Source organism: Watersipora subatra, chromosome 9 (assembly GCF_963576615.1).
Source record: "Watersipora subatra chromosome 9, tzWatSuba1.1, whole genome shotgun sequence".
Classification (NCBI taxonomy): Eukaryota; Metazoa; Bryozoa; class Gymnolaemata; order Cheilostomatida; family Watersiporidae; genus Watersipora; species Watersipora subatra.
This window is the reverse complement of record NC_088716.1, coordinates 21,680,302-21,702,727: the sequence shown is the minus strand read 5'-3', so window position 1 is coordinate 21,702,727 and position 22,426 is coordinate 21,680,302. Positions and strand designations below refer to the sequence as shown.

The 22,426-nt window shown below is 35.4% G+C and overlaps 2 protein-coding genes across 2 annotated transcripts in view; one reads left to right on the top strand and one right to left on the bottom strand.

The window, feature by feature from the left end:
• The window catches only part of LOC137403981 (sacsin-like), a 92,075-nt gene that overhangs the window by 49,434 nt on the left and 20,215 nt on the right, over positions 1 to 22,426 (bottom strand). Inside the window, exons 9-10 of the mRNA XM_068090132.1 lie at positions 4,361 to 4,527; positions 279 to 404 (exon numbers count right to left, since the gene is read on the bottom strand). Of these exons, the coding sequence (XP_067946233.1) occupies positions 279 to 404; positions 4,361 to 4,527 (293 nt within the window). The remainder of the gene's footprint in view (positions 1 to 278; positions 405 to 4,360; positions 4,528 to 22,426) is intronic.
• Positions 16,995 to 20,833, top strand: LOC137404060 (uncharacterized). Its single transcript, XM_068090217.1, has 3 exons — positions 16,995 to 17,118; positions 18,296 to 18,381; positions 20,381 to 20,833. The coding sequence occupies exons 1-3, from the start codon at positions 16,995 to 16,997 to the stop codon at positions 20,831 to 20,833; spliced, it is 663 nt and encodes a 220-aa protein (XP_067946318.1).

Below are 22,426 nucleotides of genomic sequence, written 5' to 3'. Positions count from 1 at the left end.
TGAGCACTTTTTTAGTCAGAAGATTTTCACTAGATCATATATATATATATATATATTTTTTTTTTTTGGAAGACTCATTGGAGAAAACCAAATCATTCCTAGTAGCTTGTAGCATAGGTTATGAAGTCTATGGACTCTGACAAAACTTTGATGAGTTCTGTAAGAGATGACAACTCCATGTACACTAATCAATGAGCAACAATTTTGAGCATAAGTACACTGGGAAGAAGAACAGAGCGCACCCTTGACCAACCGCTCAAATCAGTAACGACTGTTACCTTGTAAGCCCCGTCTACATCCTCAAATATAGGAAGAGACTTGGCAGTAGACTGAAGGTCAGCACTCGACTCAATGCCGGCAGCATCAAAGCTCAAGTACTGCAGGAGCATCTCTGCGTGTTCAATCTATCCATGAAAAGATAAGAATATCTGATGTGTGTCAGCAAGAAGTCTGAGGAGATCAGCAGCATCTTTAGCTTTGACAAGCAAATGCTTTAGTCATATCAGCAGATATATGCTTGGCAAGTACTACCTATAGTGATTGGATTTGCTGTACAAACATCACTAGTAATCACACATCTTCTATACTGACATCACTAGTAACCACACATCTTCTATACTGACATCACTAGTAACCACACACCTTCTTTAGTGACATCACTAGTAATCACACATCTTCTATAGTGACATCACTAGTAATCACACATCTTCTATACTGACATCACTAGTAATCACACATCTTCTATACTGACGTCACTAGTAATCACACACCTTCTATACTGACGTCACTAGTAATCACACACCTTCTATACTGACATCACTAGTAATCACACGCCTTCTATACTGACATCTCTAGTAACCACACACCTTCTTTAGTGACATCACTAGTAATCACACATCTTCTATACTGACATCACTAGTAATCACACATCTTCTATACTGACGTCACTAGTAATCACACACCTTCTATACTGACATTGCTAGTAACCACACACCTTCTTTAGTGACATCACTAGTAATCACACATCTTCTATACTGACATCACTAGTAACCATACACCTTCTTTACTGACGTCACTAGTAACCACACACCTTCTATACTGACATCACTAGTAATCACACATCTTCTATACTGACATCACTAGTAACCACACATCTTCTATACTGACATCACTAGTAACCACACATCTTCTATACTGACATCACTAGTAACCACACATCTTCTATACTGACATCACTAGTAACCACACATCTTCTATACTGACATCACTAGTAACCACACACCTTCTATACTGACATCACTAGTAACCACACATCTTCTATACTGACATCACTAGTAACCACACATCTTCTATACTGACATCACTAGTAACCACACATCTTCTATACTGACATCACTAGTAATCACACACCTTCTATACTGACATCACTAGTAACAACACATCTTCTATACTGACATCACTAGTAATCACACATCTTCTATACTGACATCACTAGTAACCACACATCTTCTATACTGACATCACTAGTAACCACACATCTTCTATACTGACATCACTAGTAATCACACACCTTCTATACTGACATCACTAGTAACCACACATCTTCTATACTGACATCACTAGTAACCACACATCTTCTATACTGACATCACTAGTAATCACACACCTTCTATACTGACATCACTAGTAACCACACATCTTCTATACTGACATCACTAGTAACCACACATCTTCTATACTGACATCACTAGTAACCACACATCTTCTATACTGACCTCACTAGTAATCACACACCTTCTATAATGACATCACTAGTAACCACACATCTTCTATACTGACATCATTAGTAATCACACACCTTCTATACTGACATCACTAGTAATCACACGCCTTCTATACTGACATCTCTAGTAACCACACACCTTCTTTAGTGACATCACCAGTAATCACACATCTTCTATACTGACATCACTAGTAATCACACACCTTCTATACTGACATCACTAGTAACCACACACCTTCTTTAGTGACATCACTAGTAATCACACATCTTCTATACTGACATCACTAGTAACCATACACCTTCTTTACTGACGTCACTAGTAACCACACACCTTCTATACTGACATCACTAGTAATCACACATCTTCTATACTGACATCACTAGTAATCACACACCTTCTATACTGACATCACTAGTAACCACACATCTTCTATACTGACATCACTAGTAATCACACATCTTCTATACTGACATCACTAGTAACCACACATCTTCTATACTGACATCACTAGTAACCACACATCTTCTATACTGACATCACTAGTAATCACACACCTTCTATACTGACATCACTAGTAACCACACATCTTCTATACTGACATCACTAGTAACCACACATCTTCTATACTGACATCACTAGTAATCACACACCTTCTATACTGACATCACTAGTAACCACACATCTTCTATACTGACATCACTAGTAACCACACACCTTGTATACTGACATCACTAGTAATCACACACCTTCTCTACTGACATCACTAGTAATCACACACCTTCTCTACTGACATCACTAGTAACCACACACCTTCTATACTGACATCACTAGTAATCACACACCTTCTATACTGACATCACTAGTAACCACACATCTTCTATACTGACATCACTAGTAACCACACATCTTCTATACTGACATCACTAGTAACCACACACCTTCTATACTGACATCACTAGTAACCACACACCTTCTATACTGACATCACTAGTAATCACACACCTTCTATAATGACATCACTAGTAACCACACATCTTCTATACTGACCTCACTAGTAATCACACACCTTCTATAATGACATCACTAGTAACCACACATCTTCTATACTGACATCATTAGTAATCACACACCTTCTATACTGACATCACTAGTAATCACACGCCTTCTATACTGACATCTCTAGTAACCACACACCTTCTTTAGTGACATCACCAGTAATCACACATCTTCTATACTGACATCACTAGTAATCACACACCTTCTATACTGACATCACTAGTAACCACACACCTTCTATACTGACATCACTAGTAATCACACACCTTGTATACTGACATCACTAGTAACCACACGCCTTCTATACTGACATCACTAGTAACCACACGCCTTCTATACTGACATATCTAGTACTAATGAGCTCATAGGCTGATCACACTGAGATGCACAAACATGTACAGTATACAGCTGCAGCCTCCTAGCACTACCATAAACTAAAAAAGCTTAAAATAAGTTCCCACTCGGGTTAACTTAGGCTGAGATCAATCATTCAGCAGTAACCATGGACAAAACATGAAAAATATTAGACCCATGGAAACAGAATGCCTAAACTTTATGGATAACACAATATTAGTATCAATACAAGTGACTGACAAGATCAGCTACAGCACCAAATACGGTAATTCCTCGCTGCTTCACGGCTTCAATACTTCGAAAATAATCGTTAAAAAATACAAATAATATGTAAACAATGAAATACATTAAATACATAAATCTCTCTCATACTTCGACCCACCAAGACATAACATATAGGTGTATGTGTGGTAAAATTTTGAAAAATCTATCTATTATGGAACAGCATTTGTGGTAAAGAGTAGTTTAGTCCTACACATACTCATAAACTTGAAGTTATCTTCTACATGCTCATCTCAGCATTCATGACGGACACGACAATTACTCTATTGACGACCCACAAACAAAACCATGAAAATTATAATTAATAATTTTATTAATAATTAATATTAATAATACTATACTTTTAATAATTTTTATAATAATTAATAATATTTAACAACTTATAATAATTTTAATTTAAAATAATTTTATATCTTGAAAAGCTTTTTTCATAAACTTGGAGTTATCTTTTATATGCTCTTTTCAGTGTTACTTAGCTGACACAGTAATTACTCTATGGATGACCAACAAACAAAATCAATAAAAATTTAGCTGGTTATTGTAGCCTAAAATCATGAAAATAATTCAAAGACTATGACTTTTGCTGATGCATCAACACCCACGCAAGTCCTTATACACTCTCAACAGACCACACCCGATTTAGTTCTTGTGAATTATTGTGTCCCTAGTCAAAACAAAAACTACTGTATTTCTCCTAAAACTGCAATTAATACGCAATCGAAACCTGAACACCTTGCATGTGACCAATAGAAATAACCTTTATGAATAGAACATCTGAAAGCACCCAAATTTGATGCTCTATTTTCAGTAAGCCACTCAATGTGCAGCAAATGCATCTTTAGTTGGCTATTCTCCACGCATAGACTACAGAGAACATAACAAACCTTGACATGCTGTATTTTTTTTAGCCCGCTGTTCCTAATTGCCTGCAGGAATGCACACGGTAGGGCTGCGTTCAGCATGAAAGGAGTGCAAATCTGGCTAATATCTTTACTCGTAACTTGCTCGGATGCCAGCTGGCTCGAGTCAAGCCGAAGCAGTCCAAGCTCGGCTATAATCTAAAAATGACAAAAAGAGCACAACTCCAATTGTGTAATTTGCTTATACAATAATTGTCAAAGACTCGGTATTCAGAAATGGGAAAGAATGCATTCCACCAGTACATACAAATGTGGGAGGCTATATGCTCTTTCAATTTTTAAATTTTTTTGTATTTTGAAAGAAATTTGAGCAACAAAGAAAAACACACAATTATTAGAAAACTTACTGTTTGTCAACAATTCAAAAGTTGCTCGTAAAACTAAGCAGGCTAAGAACAACCCTGAACCTTATAGTCCTGGTTGGTCACTTAATGAAAATGATAATTTAATGACTTAATAAAGTGTCATAAGCATCACACGTTGTCATTGTTGGTGTCTATCTGTTGGTCTGTGTAAATAACATGTGTTTCCACATTTGCTTGCTGATTTCACTAAAAATTCCCATGCATATGCTCAATACCTTCTGCCTGACAAAATGCTAAAACAAAAAAATTGGGTTTAGCATTTTGTCTGGTTCCTGAAAACCAGCCTCTTATACACACCCTCCTCCATGTCATCTCATTGAAATAAATCTCAGGCAACAGCAAACTTACTACCAGCGAGCAATAAACACTCCACTACTGAACAAGTGCTTCCTGACTCCACCGGCTGGTACCAAGGCTTTAAGCCAAAGATTCAAGGCTGTCATACCTAAGACCTGCCTTAAGTTTAAAACTGTCCCTAATAACTACGTCTGCTAGTAAGCGTGAGTGTTGAAAATAAAAAGCTTTTATGATCTCCCATTGGCCATTATACACGTTCTTACATAATATATGAAAATCATTATAAGAATAGTGTGCAAAACAATTATAATTGTAAAGTCCTATCATGTTTAAATATATATATGCGCAGTTAATTTCAATAGAAGACAAATCCATAAAAGTGAAAAATCTAAATGACGGAATATACAAAATGATTTATTAGGCAACAAAGCATTAAATAAGAATTCAAACTAAACTATAAAGGTATGGTAATAATTAATAACAAATTTTATAAAACGTAAAATCAAACTTCATTTCATTTATCATTTTTCATAAACTTGCACAAGATGAAAAGTTTAAACTAAACAGAATAAGTTTAGACAGAGGAGTTGTGGTAACTAGTCGATCTTAGAACTTTTCACCAAGTTTTAATCCACAACTTGTCTAGCATTGGTCAACAAAATGTTATTGAACCGCTAATGGTAATGAAAACTTCAATTCCAACATATCTGTATTTCCTAAAGAATAGGTTACCAACAACTAACCGATATATGAACAGAAATGGACACAAAGCCAACTCATTGGCTAACATTGATAAAAAGGGAAAAGTGTAATCATTACGAGACATAATTAATGATACATTATACTTCATCATAATGGCATTGGGTGCTGTTTATGATTTACTGCTTACAGTTAGATGTGAGTAGAAGGCAATTAGAGATGCTAAGGTCACACATGTAATCACCTAAATCACGAGTGGCTATTGTACTGGCTAGTATGCCACCAGTCTAATGTGCTTTGGTGGTGGAGTGGTTAGTGAGTCAGTGCATCAAACTTAATAATCAAGTTCGATTCCGGATGGGTGTTTTGTTTCAAATATGGCTATGAACAGACACACCTCTTATTATAGTAGATTTCTGGTTTTCTTTATCCAACTAAATCTTATTCAAGGCCTGTTTCAGGAAAACAACATTTACGAAGGTTGTAGACGAAAACTACACAACAAAAAGTTTAAAAAAAATACAAATAAAAAGCTGAAACAAAATTATTCTGCTGAAGCAAAATGAGACAAAGATATAATACAATGAATATTTGAAAAATGTGCCTTTTAATCGTGATCAAGTTCTATCGATTTTAATCTAGAAACATCCTGGCAGTCAGATCACCTCAAACATCCAAAAAAACCGCAAATGATAGGAAAATACCGATACCTTCTGACAAAATTTACTAAAAAGTTGTAGAAGTTCATTTGTAACAACAGAAATAATAACAAACGACAAGCAGTACAAGAGTTGAGAGGAAACTCATGTGCCCGCCTCGTTTGCATCTTCTGTTGCAAGAGTCAACTATCGTTCAAAGATGTTATTCTTCAGATAAAGATGGCTGCATCTGAGAATTGTTCGGAGCCCGAATGTAGTCTGGACAATTGAAAATCCCAAAACGTGAAGTCCGAAGAAATGGAGGTCAAATGTATACACGCTGACAGTAAAACTTTGTATTACATAGTTGAATAGCTAGCCAAATAACATAATTGCGGGTGCCCCCTTATTAAACCCTTTACATGTTACTAAGGATTTGAGACTATTCTCTCTTACTTTTTTTAATCTCGAGTCGTGATATATTATATTTTAAGAAAACTTTATTTTGTAATCAAAAAATACTAAAAAGCTATCATTACTCGATGCAATTTAAACACAAAAACTAATTTTTTTTTGGTTTTTGATGCATTAGGCTTCTGCAAACTATTCCCTTGCAAATAAATTGGTGAAAACGTGGAATGTTAATTTCAAGCAAGATTTTAATTTGTTGCAAGCTAAAAGGTTGCCGACGGGAGATAGAATCCATATTTATTTTGTCAGAAAACAAGCTATGACCATACAGGTGCTTTTTTGAGGTTCTAGAACTCTTGTAGCGCCATACTTAAGATGGAAGGTTTACGACTCCAAGCTAATTGCCTCTCCTTAACAGACTCTTTGTCAATGTGACGTCAAGGGCACCACAGCTGATCAATGTAAAACCTTTGCTATCTGTGAGCAGCTGATATTCAAACTCCAATAAATCACTTATTGAAATTGTAACATAATAGCCTTATTTGCTCGACGCAAACTCCCTTATCTAAAAGATTTTGGAAACTAAAATTATCAGCCGAGGCGAGCCGGTCAGTGCTAATTCTAACCATGCCAAGCGATAGGTCAGAAAACCGTGATTTAGGAATTTGTGTACATGATCATCAAGCAGAATTCAGACGAATACTAGCCTGAGATCAAAAGAGCAGAAAAGAAGTTTTTGCAACAACAACAAAAATCGAATCAGAGTCAGAATCGTAAAAATATGTTTTTGTTTACAATTCTTTTGTTTGTGATACTGACGTTAGGTCGGTTGTCCGACTCGGAGATAATAAGTACCACATATACCGATAATCTGAGGAAAGGAGCTATAATCCAGTCATACAACGAACGATTTCACGTCAGCAATGTCACCTTCGCCTGCGATCAGGTTAATTCCAACAGCACCAAGGCTATCATAAGAAATGTACTCAACCAAGAGGTATGTGATAACTTTGCTAGAGCCTGCATGTTTCTAGCAAACAGTTCGACGGCTATCACTAGGACAAAGGAGTACGGACATTGACATTTTAATCAATTTAGCAATGACTTGGGGAAAGTTTTTGATCAGTGATTTAAATATACAAAAACAGAAGTTACAGCAAACCCTGACTTTTCACGGTTAACTTCCCGCAATAACTGAAAATGGTGCCATAGAAACTAGTGGCCTCATATCGAAGCAAGTCTTTTTTTCAAGTTGATCAGACAATTGTGAGGGTTGAGGCATGATGAAGGGTTCAAAGAGGACTTCGCACTTTCACACGGCACAAATCGTAATAGTAACATAGCCAACTGCAACTTCACCTCAATGCGCAAGAGTATGAGAGAGATCTGTATTTTATTTTATTATTCAGTCTTTTAATGAATATCTTTTACCTCCCCCCCCCAAAGTATTAAAGCATGAAAGGTGAAATGCGTAGTAGCGGGAGATCACAGTAGTTTATTCTGTTTGCTTCATGTGTTGAGTCAAAATCATCGTATTTTGGAGCCCATATTCCTAGAGGAGTCGACAGCGAACCGCTAAATTATTTTCACAAGCCAAAAACTATGCAAGAACTCTTTAATAAGTATCCCTGTAAAAAAAACACAATATTTTACAAAACTATATAAATGTAAAAAGCTAAATTATATATTTATATAGTTTAAGATATATATAAATATATAAAAAGAAATAGATATCTATATATTTGTTACAAAATAATTTAAAAAAAATGTTACTATAACATGAGCCCTGTCAGTTGACCCGTAGCCACCTTTGATGTTAAAAAAATATTGCTTTCAACAGGATTCAAACTCCTCGCATTCGGCATGGTAGACCCACACTCTACCTCCTGCACTAATCAACTACCTTGCTTCATTGCAGAACAATTATGCAGTTAGTTATTACTCATGATGATCTCTCACAACGCGAGACAGCGAGGGTACTAGTAATCAATAACAAGAGGTTATTATTGATTATTTTACCTTAAAGCTAGAGTCATAAGAATGAGAGTGTAAGTTCAGCAATGCGTATGCTCAAAGGTAGAGTGGGCAACAGATATACTCCTCTTAACTTACTCTAACTTACACTAGGTGAATTCCAAACTAACTTATATTATAAATTTTTTGTTAAGTCTTTTATATTTCGTACATTTTAATTTTCAACAGCCTTTTTACTTCCACTTGAAAAAACTGAATTGCTTCGCAAAACTTTAACAATAGCTTCTGTTGTGGAGCCTAAAATTGATCTAAATTTTACACCGTAGAGGTTTGACTTTACTGATAATCATACTTGCCAAGTAGTTGAGAAAAAAAAGCGTGAGATTGACGGTAAATGTAGTAGTTGAATCTGAAGCCTAGATTTATTTGTGAAGTTTTTTTCTTCATTTGTACCTACATAGGAGGCCCTTCTACGATTTTATTCAATGTCCAGGTACTCTACTATCAATGTAAGGTCATGGTCGTTTGCCAACGATATGTCACAGCTCCATGTATAATCTTTGTTTATTGATGAAAAACTAGAGCAAATCATTAGACATCAATGTTGCTAAATCTAAATAGCCCAGGTTTTATGGCAAACATACAGTTTAACAGCGATCTGTTTCATTGTCACTAACTTTGTATGATGATGAGGGCTCACAACTAGTAAACAAAGAGAAAACGACAAGTAAAAAAATTGAACCACTACTTTTGTTGAAAAAGCTGGAGGAAAACGGGAGATTTTGTGCAAAAGGGAGACTGACTTGAAAAACTGGAGGGTCCCGGCCAAACCGGGAGACTTGGCAAGTATGCTGACAATGGATCTAATTTTTGCCAGCAGGACAATAAAATCTATTAAATATCTATTTTATCAATATAGATAACATATCTATATATAAAATAATATTATCGTAAAACCTTTATTTCAGCGCCATGACACTGTATTCTTCAACCCTTATAATGGCGTTGTATTTAGAGGTGACATTCAAATAGAGAGTAGCGCTTTATTTTTCAGCTAACTGGTAAGAATTTTGAGAAGACAAACTAAACTGTTTAGAGTTGAAGAGATGCTAACGTTGCCTATATTTTGCACTCTCCTTCAGGCAGAGCAACATTAATGCCAACAGCCTCAGAATTTTTGGTAAACTATTTTTCACATCTGTCGAAGTATCAAACCGAGTTAAACAAGGAACTACTCTGAATAAAACATTAAATGGATACAGCTACTAATTACTTTGGTGGTGTCACTTTGAAGTTTTAAGGAAAAAACCGAAAAGCTTTGGATTTACACATCATACTTCGATACGCCGTAACGATGGCAGCTATTACGTAGTATGATGTTCCAAAGAGTAATCTCATCGTTCATCAAAACGCCCTAGTCTCCGGATCAGATTGTAAACTACATTTTGGACCAATCTGAAAACAATGGATCAACTTTAGACCTTAGAGACTTCAAATCAAAGTCTAGTTTTGATGATTGTGATGATTGATCTTCTCAGATACACTGTCACTAAAACCATGGTAACCACAACAGCAATGACAAAATAATGAATTGTTATTTATGTAAATAAGCCGTTATTATTAGTACCATTTTGTGGACAATTTTCTACTGATCATTTTCTATTATTGAGTTTGCAAAAAGCAAACATAATGAATGTAAAAGTGGTGGACAAATAGAGGTAGCGTTCAATTAAAGGGTGGCACTGTATTTCTCAACTCTTTCCCTATAGAGGCGTTCCATTAAAAGTGAAGTTCAAACAAAGGCGGCGTTCAAATAGAGGTTTTACGGTGTATGGCATGAAAAATTCGAGCATAAAAATTCACCAGCCGTTGTGAAAAGCAACAGGGAAAATGAGCAATCTGCTTCAGATAACCACATGATGCGAAATATACATTTTTAATCCATATAAATATAGCAAACAATCTTACAAATGAAGCATTTTTGTAAAAAAAAAGCCACGGCATTGGAACTTCAACAGAAAATAATTAAGTCAGCCTTGACTTATTGTTGTTCAAGAAGTCATGAGTTGCTGAAGGAAAGGACGCTGACCCTACCTCGTAGCTGATTGGCTCAGTCAATAAGTAAATATGCTGATAAATGACTAAAGTATTTATAAAGTTGATACAAAACAATTAAAATGGATATCGACTTGTCTATAACTACGGTTTATAACAGAGTTTTTAAAGTCTATTATTGCCTCAGTATAACGCCTAAGGAATGATCATAGTAATCTCCCAATACCCTACTACATCTTGATTTCAAAAGTTAGCATTCTTAAATGTTAGATCTCTGCATATGAACCACATTGAGTCAAAGCTTGTTTCAGGTTCCCTATGCAGAGGTGGTACGCAAGGGTTCACAGGTTCCCTATGCAGAGGTGGTACGCAAGGGTTCACAGGTTCCCTATGCAGAGGTGGTACGCAAGGGTTCACAGGTTCCCTATGCAGAGGTGGTACGCAAGGGTTCACAGGTTCCCTATGCAGAGGTGGTACGCAAGGGTTCACAAGTTCCCTATGCAGAGGTGGTACGCAATTGGGGTATCCGTGAGGCATCTAGATTCCAAGGGAGTGTCTTTTACAATTTCAAGAAAATATGGTTGTTTTTTGCCTCGACTGTGATATGTGAGGGCATTTTACAACAGAGTCTATTGACTGTCGGTAAGGGCATGTGTAACAATCGCTCGTCAAAAGCCTTAGTCTGAGATCTTCACAAATATTTTAATGTTGTGAAGATTACAACATTCCCCCCTACCCTTTTCCTTAGCAACTATCATTAGACATAATTTACAGCAAGCATCAGATAATAACATTTCACCTCAGCTTAATTCTTGCCCTAAAATTTAGTCATAACAACTCAAATAGTAAAGGATTTATATGTTAATTGTCATTAAATGGTCACTAATTGACACCCGAGGAAGCAGAGTTTTATTCCTTAATGCTCTTAAGATGGCCTCAGACATACAGACAGACACAGCTCTTATTATAGTAAATATTACAAACTATTAATACGTAATGTATCCTTTTCATTACATTTTATTTACAATAGACATCGATTAAGAATGAAACATATTTTGTTACCGTTACTACAAATGCGAAATGCTTACAAGTGGCATAATTTTACCTTTCATAAAGGAAAATTAGATTTATTTACTGTTTATAAATACATTAGGATGCTGCAAAATAAATTTAAACTAAATATAAAATAATTAAATCTAAAAAAGATTTGTCTGTCGTTCAGTTTTTACGAACTTATCAAGACTTCAAGACAACCCAATGTGGCACAAAAGTACACAGCGCAGGCTGCCACCTGATAGCAAGAGAGTTAATTGCAGTCAAGCCTCTACATATGACGATGCATATGCATATGTATTTTTCAACAATATGATCGGAAGATTGTTTCAACATTCTACAGACAATAGCCTGCTGACGAACATTCAAGTTACAAATGACGGTAGATATGAACGGTGTTGTGCGTAAGTCAAAAATAATTTTACAGAGACGCTGTAAACTAAATTTTGTATTTACTCCGCTTCTTTTTCCGCCTAGTGCGGCTTTCCACTGCTGATACCAATATTTCGAAGTAATTACACAGCTAACATATTCGCGATATGCAGTAACACTTTTGAAAAAATGCAGTAGCATTTATTTTACAGTTGTACACACCTTTATGGAGTATATCGTTTTATCATTATTTAGTGTTCTTTAAATGCAGTGCAAACCAATAAAGGTTAATTATACAAGCCTTAAACAGACGTATAACTATAATCCTTAAAAAGATTTGCTTAATGAACAGCCGTTCAGAACGTATCTCCTTTGTAAGTTGGGGAGCATCTGCCAATACTTTCCAACATATAGTGTCAAAGATTTCGCAAACATTTCAGTTTTATAAAAAAACATAGCAAAACAGGTGAAGGTCAAAAACAAACATTGTAAGTTATATCATGTATTTTTACCACCGAACTTGTACTTCTGTTCCCATGCCCAAATGTGATAAAAACTTTTTTACTGATTATAATATAGATTAATTAAGTATTTCCATGTATATATAATTAAGGATTTTACATCTAGTTGTCACACTTTGATATAATAAATTTGTTTGATTGTTACATTCAAACAAATTAAATATAATGACATATAATCTTATAACAATATTCATTTCAACGGTCTTGATATGCAACACAAACTTCCTAATGAATTAACTTCTTGCGTTGAAGTTTAGCTATATACAGGTTTTACATTTTACACAGTAGTCTCTCTCTCTCTCACTTCTCAAGGATGGCTGCCCCCCTCACGGGAGATGCGAAAATGCGCGAAACACAAGCTATTTTTTAAAAACACTTTCTCATTAATCAAAAGAATTTTTTTTAAAGGTTTAATAGATGATTTTAAGAGTTGAGGGTATGTATGAGGCATGATGAAGGGCGTCAAAGCACATTGAAATTTTGATCTTCACAAGACATGACAGAAAGACTGTGATGGCACAATGATGCTTGCGGAGGGATCTCACCAGGATATGAGAGATCTTCATGTGTTTTATTTATTTATGTCTTTTTTTTAAATCTTTAATGAATATTTGTTACCCCGAAAAGTACTAGAGCCACAAAAACGGAACTGCAAAATAGTGAGACATTACAGCTCATAGAATTCTCTGAACTTTAATTTCATAAAGTAATTTTCTTTTGAGGAACCGGATACTGATGTTGTTCGGTACAAAGGTTAATAATCCTACCCCTGTTGACACTAGATTGCACAATATGTACACACTTCATATCAAATTTATGAAATTGTATCCAAATGGTCTTGTTTGGGTGTACACAAACTCTATGCTTGTCATATGCAAACATATTTATGAAATCAAAGTCCAACTAATGAATCGGAAGCTAATACATGTACATGTATATACAAACAAGCATCACATAACCAGCCTTCAGAAAGGCATATAGAAGAGGAAGAAGCCATTTCAGCTAAAATAAAAAGATGATTCAGAATACCAATATGCATCAAGGGACATCCTGTCAAATCTTCATTGGTTAGCAAGGTCAAGGATGCAAGCCAGAGTTTTTATCATAATGCTCTAAGTGAAACCAATACTCTCCAAGTACTTTGACCTGTTTGTTTATTAGCCAATGAGGTTGAGAGTTGAAGGTTATTTTTAACATCCATTTTTTACTTTTAAACTGCAAAAAGAAAGACTGCAAGTTGTTCCAGGAAACTATAAAACGGCACAAATAGAGCTTATTGATAGCAGAATTAGCAAATAAGAACCCAAGTAATGCAAAATAGGTCGGAACAACCACCAATAAGCTGCACCAAGGCAACCGCTAATAAAAGCATGTGCCAGCCAGCAATTTTATGATACCCTTTACTATAAGGTTGAGATTTTTTTAAACAGGCCAGGTGGAGATGAATCTTTCTAATAAAATATAATAGTCCGAATGCTATTCCATGAAAAGCTTTTTGATACGAGTCTAACCCCTAATCATTATATTTTACGAGAAACACTGGCAAATTAAACCAACAAGATGCCAGTATATTCTACCATATATTCTACCTTTAGAGCAAGATAAATAATTATTAAAACCTGCTGACAGTCTCGCTCCGTGAGAGGTCATCATGTGTAATAACTATGCGCACAATTATTCCTAGCTGTGAAAAAGTGATTAAATGGCACAGTAGTAGCACGCTTGGCTTTGAATTCCAAATAACTGAGTTTGACTCCCGCAAAAGGCAATTTTTTTATAAAGCTCTTAACATGGCTCTGGACAGACACGGCTCTTATCATAGTAAAGATTAAAAAAATTAATACGTAATTTAAACTTTTCATTACAATTTATTTAAAATAGACATTGCTACATTTCTTCTACACAAATAGTGTAATGACCCAAATACTCTGTACCCAGAATCCCTTGAAATAAGTTTTTGACAACAATTTTTCAAATCCTTAACTTATTATGTTGGCATTGGCTGTCTTTGTCACTCTACCTGCGACAGACAGGTGGATGCAGACACCATTCAGCTGTGCAACAACAGACATGAAGAAAACTTATGTTACGAAAATTTCACATTTCATTCATAGTCATAAATGTATATGACTTGAAAGAAGAAAATAAAATATATGCGCTGTGATCATATCTGTACAGATTGTTATCTTCAACTATTAACATTATGAAATGTTTAGAATTTAGTACATAATCACTCAAAAACATACATTTACAACTGTTTGGTTTACATATTTGCTATCAATACAAAATAAGGATTAATTTAATATATAATTTATGACTATTTAAACTCACAATGAGCAACGATGTGGCAAATGAGATTTTAGTTTACCAACATAAAAGTCCTGTTCATTTCACCCACCACTGTAGCCTATACAGTAAAACCCCCACAATGCCTAGGTAATGTAATACCAGCCTTTGCTGTAATAGAACAGGATTAAATATAGAAGTTTGAAAAATTCAGCCAAAAAATTTTATACCGACAAAAGATAACCATAAAACCATTTCCGGTAAGTAACGCAGCGAGAGATCATTTTAGATAGACCCTCCTTATACAATCTCTAGGGGGCTCTGGCCCTACGGCAGCGCAGAGCATCAGAGCTAGCATTTGTCTGACAGCCCACAAAAGGAATGCTTTGTTTGAAGAAGCAACCAATAGACAACAATTTGAGCACCGAAACAAACACAACGATTACCTAATATCTTTATAAGCCAGATTTATAGACCTTAAGCCCTCCGATACCCTAGAAACCTAAAGTGGGGTGATCTTTCAACCAATAGAAAAGGTGCAAAAACCTTACTAATCTATAAGTGGGAGCAAGATTTATGTGAAGGCTCTCTAAATGCTATTTCTAGCGATGTAAACACTAGTGCAAATATGGAATTTTACCAAACTTAGTATTTTGGGAGGACCTATGCAGAAAATAACATGTTATAAAAATATGTGCAAAACTATTCAGCATGTTAAAAAAAGTAACCACCATTCAGTTGATCAACTATGGCACTTGCTGCGGTCAGCATGCTGCTACAATGCCCTCAGATTACTAATTGATCTTTACTATAATAAGAGCCATGTCAGTCTGAAGTCACGCTAAGAGTGTTGAAAAAAAAGATCCCATCGCACAGGAATCCAACCCAGATATTCTGCTTTGCAGCCTGGAGCTTTACCAACTGCACCACCTAGACCAAAGCTTCCAGCTTTGTGTTATAATTGTGCACCAGTGATTACACACGATGATCTATCATGGCACACACGACCGCCAGCATATAAGTATCATACATATTTATTACTTCACCGTTGGCTTTTTTTTCTTTGAGATTTTTTTTGTACACAAATTTATCTAATATGCTTCAAAATGGGATGAATCGGCTAACTCAGCAACGCTTGTCAAGAGAAACTACAAAAATGTGAAAACTTCCTGCATGACAAAAAATTTTGAATGGTCATTGCAAAAATCTTAAATGCATGATGATAACATGATATATAAAATACTAGCGGAATGCCCGGTGTTGCACGAGTACTAAAAACGGCTTATATAACAGTAGTTTATTTGCGTTTTTTTTGTACACTGCTTTTTAGTTAGTTTACTTGCTGTGGTACCTTGTGGAAAACATATTGTAAAATATGACTATTGATTACCACAATAAAGATTGCTCATATATATATAGTACCGAAGGACACACAAACTTTGATATACGGTATATAGATTAAGACCCAGAACTCAGCAACGAAGCCATAAACAATTGCCATTTAAAGACATTGTAAAAGAGACTAAAAAAATGCAGCCCTTGTGCTGGTGTCCACTTCATGTCACCCCAAGTTTTTTCACATGTTTGTATCTGCATTGCAGTGACTTTGTAATGTGCACCTTGAGATAATTACACAACCAAACAAAATGGCAAAATTGAAAATGGAAAACACCTAGACGTGACTATCAAAGTTTCCTTTCATTTATCATATACACGTATGTGAAACTGAGACACCAGTATGTCACAGAGTCATAACTTTGTGGTGCATAACCATAGCCAGGAAAAATGCAAGTGAAATACTCTCTGTTGCGACTGACATTTATTTGCAGGTAGAGGTTTAGACAAAAAATTTCCGGGTAGACGTTAAAATACAAACATACATTTGCAGGTGGATGTTAAGCGGGTTTTTCGGTTGGAGGAAGAGGATATGAACCATCTGTTGGACTACAAGGGAGGCACTTACATACCTGAATACCTCGCCACTGACACTATCAGCGCACGCAATCATTTCCCTGACGCAAGCAAAATGAGATTTCGTTGGACTTCTCTAGGTACATCCAAACAACACCTCTGAGTCTTCCTTAGTTGTGTTTGTATATCGGTATCAAAGCAACAAGTGCTATTAATTTTTTATTGTTTTTGTAAGAAGTTGTCTACACCAAAAAAAATGTAATTGCTGTATTTGTGGGCAGAGTTTCTAACAGATGTCAGAGTAACATATTACCAATGTATTTCAACTAAACCCTAGTTTCATGCACTGAACTTTTTTTATAAAAACAAACATTTGAAAGAGACTGCTTGCATATTAATCTTTTCGGAAGCCTTATTGGACAGAGAGCTTAGACCTACTTTTCCATGCTGGTCAATGCAAATTGGAAGTCATTTTAACTAACACCATTAAATTTGAGGTACATATGTTCTTTTTAATAATTATACAACACGAGATTTATAGCTATTATTCAAAATAAGCGTTTCTATACTAATTATATTCACACTAATAGTGTGTTACTCTATAGATCAAACAACGTAACAAAATTCAACAAATTGTGGCGAAAGAACGCTACAACTGCAATTAAGTTACATTCTCTAATTAGAGTCAACTTTCAGTCATGTTCGCCAAAATGATGCTACGCTGAAAACGAAATGGGGTCAATGAGTCATGATGATTAGTACCAGCTGAATTGCTTTATCTGTATATATATGTATAACTAAATAATTCAGTACTCAGTTCAATTGTCTTTTCATGAGGAAATCTGTTTTCAATGTTTTCCAAAATCAAACGTACAACTTATGAAGCTTCTTCAACAAAATTTTTAAATACATTGTAAACTAATAAAAAATATAATTTTCCATTTTCGGTAGATCTAACAATTTAAAAATCTGTCATATTCTAAATCTTTCGTATATCAATAGTTGCAGAAAATTGCAGCGAGTAGCATTTGAATGCAGTACTGAACAAAAAAAAGCAGGCGAAAGTTGGCACAACATATGCTTTTTTGGTCAAAAACTTTGTGCTTTTAGAACAATCTGCACCTGCACATTTCCACTGCAGTTTGACATGACAGCGGAGACAAACAGAACAGGTGCTCCCTCTATGGAGAGTACTTACCGGTAACTCAAATATGAACACTGCACACAACAAGTTGACAAGCAACCGAAGCTAAATGCACCTGCAAGTTGCGTATATTGCAAACAAACTGGGTGCAGGATTTATATTTGCTATTGCAGAAAACATAGACAAACTCGGAAAAAAGTGGAGACAACTCGCCAATTACGCTGCGGATGATCAGAGCGACATGAAGACTATGCATAAGGTTAGAGTTTTGTTTACTAGCGATTCATCTCCGCTCAGAGCGCTACACTTCTAAACTTTGCTACTGCTTGGTAACACGAGTAGAATGCTTTCTTTCGGTAGCAGCAGCGTAAACAAGCTACTGAAAGGTTACATTAACGTAAGATCATGTCACATACCTTCACACATACGACTGAATGAATATATCTCTATTCTAGTTTTCATAAGCGGAAATTTCACAGCTACACAACAGGTTTGTCATTTCCTGAATAAAGATAAACTTCCACAAAATTTTAGTACATTTTATCAGAAAGTATCAGTATTTTTCTATCATTTGTCATGTTTCTAGTGTTTGAAGGTTGACTTGCAACAAACGTTTTTGAGCTTTTAAGAGCTTGTAATCACATTTCCACATATTTGGCACCTACAACACAACAGAGTAAGACATGGTGAATCTTTTGATACCAAATAACTGTAATGTGAATTTTGTTGCAAGTCAACCTTTAAGGTGATCTGACTGCCAGGACTTTTCAAGAATAAAATCAACAAAACTTGATCGAGGTTGAAACACTCAGATTCAAGCAAAGGTGTGATTATAACATCTGTAATTGCAAAAAGACCACCAGATTACAGACGCAGAGCGCTGCAACTTGAACGCAATAGCTGATATCAACGAGAGAGACAGACAGCCTCGCGACTAGTGAAGTCATTTTGACATAATATATATGTTTCTTCCGAGCATTTTAACTATAATCAAGCCGGGTCGATTTCAATCTTAAAACATCCTGCGATCAGATGACCTCAAACATCAAAAATATTAGCAAATAAAAAATACCGATACTTTCGAATAAAATTTACTAAAATTTTGTGTGAGTTCATTTTTAAAAATATGATAAGCCAGATTGCTTCTAGCAGCCTTGTACGAGTGTGTGAAACACATCTCGTGGAGTATCTAGTACATGAGCGACCTTGAATGAGCGTGTGAGACACATCTCTTGGAGTATCTAGTACATCAGCGACCGCGAACAACAACGACAGGACAATTTAATCTATTTTTTGTAATATGTTTTTTAAAAATTGTTTGTCTATGGTTGTGAACACATGTCCAAAGCAAGTGCATTTAAATAAAACCTTCAGTTTGCAGACTAATGCTATGTATTGGACTGAATTAGTAGTAACTGAAAGGTTTCACCAGAAATAAGAGTTGCAAGTCTACTCAAAAGCTGTTGATGAAGATGTCCCATTACACCAATTACAGATGTCAACTTCAATTATGAGAAGCAAGTGTTCCAGCTACCTGTCTGCATCAGATTCTAAAGAATGATTAACGCTTTTAGAATTTAAGTTGATAGCAAGTCAGATAGATACGTGTTTCCGTTGGGCAGAGAATGGAATTCCGATGGATATGCATGAGCTTTAGATATGGCATAAGCTTGGAGATAAGATAATAACCAAACTTAAAATATAGAACAGAAAATTTATGTAGAAAAAACCGTTATAACCTCAAATTCATCACTATCTGTTTTATCAATTAACAATTAACTTACACAAAATGTCAGTAGATTTTATTAAAAAGTATGTGTATTTTATATCTTTTGTAATGCTGTTGATGTTTGAGGTGATCTGACTGCCAGGGAAGTTCAAGATTAAAATCGCTTAAAAGAAAAGTGTGTGACATGACATCACTAGTTACTACCATTGCTATAGGTGATATCGGAAATTGCTTTCAAGTTGAAGTACCATGCATCTCTATTCTGTCAGTCTCTTTGCAGCTATAGAAGTCATAATCACACTTTCGCTTGATCTGAACTTTTTAACTGCAATCAAATTTTGTTGATTTCAATCTTGAAACATCCAGGCAGTCAAATCACCTCAAGCATCAAGAACTATCGCAAATGAGAGAAAAATGCCGATACTTTCTGACAAAATGTACTAAGGTTTTGCGGAACTTCATTTGTAAAGAAGTGGCATATGGATATACCCTATAGCCTATTAGTAAAACCCTTTGCTGCTACTTCCAGATGGTTGGCCGACGCAGAAGACGACAGCTGAGAAGTCTGATAATGCAAGACGATGGAAACGAGAGATTCGATGTGAGCTGTTCTGACGCAGGAGAGGCGAGTGTTTTTGACCCCAACTATCTGCACCTGTGTGCCATTTGCTCATCTAAACGCAGTTTACCCCCAGACCGCTACCCTTCCGTTCTGAATGAAGTGTTTTGCAAGCCTTCAAATGGCGGATGCCTTGGCAATGGTCAAGGAAAATGTGTGGAAACGATATTTAACGTGAGGATATTAAAAAGGAGAGACGATATTTGTCGACTTTGTGTCAAGGACACGGAAGCTTTGGCTGTGAACGAGTGGGAGACGTATGTGGAGCAAGTGAGTGTGGGCTGTGAATGTTTGTTGCACAAGAACTCTGCATACCAAAGCCTATGGTTTAGCAAAGGATCTAGTAATGGTGGCATTGGCTGATATCAATTAGCTTTTCGTATCTTATATACACGTGATTTAAATCTCATTAGGCAGCAATATCTGCTACATCACTTGCATTTAAAATTATTATTTGTCAAAAACTTATATTAAAGTTTCAGATAAAACAATGTTATTTAAATATTACATTATATACAATTAGTAGAGCTTAAAAAGAAAGCAGTAGTAAATGCCAGATGCTCTTCTTATATGTAAGGGATTTTAACTGGAGTTGTCTTTCTAAACATAGAGAGAGCACAACTCATGAACAAATTTTAAATGATCAAACAATGGCGCAGTAGTTTTTTAGGCTATTAAAAAGTAACTTGTGTACAAATTGTATTTTTAAATTTCACAATTAATTAAATTCTCTTAAATTAAATTCTCTGAGTGTACTTATGAGAATTACTTATCGACTGTCAGACTGAACTATGGCATATAATCATCAACAAAAAGCATTAATACGTTACCTTGAACTTTAAATTTTGGATAGAACATATAATAGAAAGGGAAAATAGCAATATTGGTAAATGTTGATGATCTAATAGACATTAAATTTTCAAAGGATGTGATAGAATGATTTCTAACCAAACAAAAATATCTTGGTCAAAAATTGTCAAGTGCAACCACAAAATTTCCAGTAAATTAATAAATATGCTATCTATCAAGTTCAAATGAGCACCTCTAACAAATAAAGTAGTTTTCCAAAAAAACTAGACTTTTTATCTGATAAGTGTCCTACGAAAAGCAGCCTCATATTCAGAGACAGCTAGCAGTGCATGAATAAATGTTTAAGTTTATTACAGTTTGTTAGTATTGCCCATCGCTGTACTTGACCTTGCAATGACCTTTATTACTTTTTATTCCATTCCATCCGCTTTCGGATTCTCTACTCATACCCTAATGGGAGGAGTGTGAGAAAACGTCAAAACAATATCTGTTGCAGGATGTGATACCATAAAAGGAATTTTAGAGGCCTGCAAGCATCTATAAACTAAGAGTTATCATCTATATGACATCTCACCGTAATTATTTGATCAATGATCTGCTAGCAAATCCAATAAAACATTTTAACATACATCAAGCGCCTTTACCATAAGACAAGTGTTTATTTATCGTAGCATTAAAATGTTTTAATGTGTGTTTATTAAAATCAAAATAAAATCAAACCATTTTTAATTTTAAAAAACATTAAAATACTTTTATAAAGATTTTAAGCTATGGCTTGTACTCAGACCAAACTAAAAACTATCATGTCCACTGAAACTGTGAGGTACTCCTCATGGTACTCTAGCCAAAAGCCACGTGAATAGCAAGTGGTCAGGTCACCTTTAACCTTTATGACCACGGCAGCGTTAACTAAAGATGCACATTCCTCAGTTATTCTTATCAAGAGAGCTAATCAAGTAGTCGTCTGCCTTGATAGATTAATAAACTCACTCTCCAGTCATTAGTTGAGATACCGTCACAATGCCTACAGATAGTAGAAAATCACTCAAAAACAGATGCTCTCACATTTTTTAATCTGGCCCATCGTATGTACATGAACCCATGTACTTTTCATTTTTGGGCTAATGAGCATCTTCTACAGCCAAT

Bases quoted from the DNA above. Each gene is read 5' to 3' on its own strand.
- LOC137404060 (XM_068090217.1), top strand. From the start codon at position 16,995: ATGAACCATCTGTTGGACTACAAGGGAGGCACTTACATACCTGAATAC. The intron at 17,119-18,295 runs GTACATCCAAAC...TTGCTATTGCAG, and splicing joins ATTTCGTTGGACTTCTCTAG to AAAACATAGACAAACTCGGA. The intron at 18,382-20,380 runs GTTAGAGTTTTG...TGCTACTTCCAG, and splicing joins ACATGAAGACTATGCATAAG to ATGGTTGGCCGACGCAGAAG.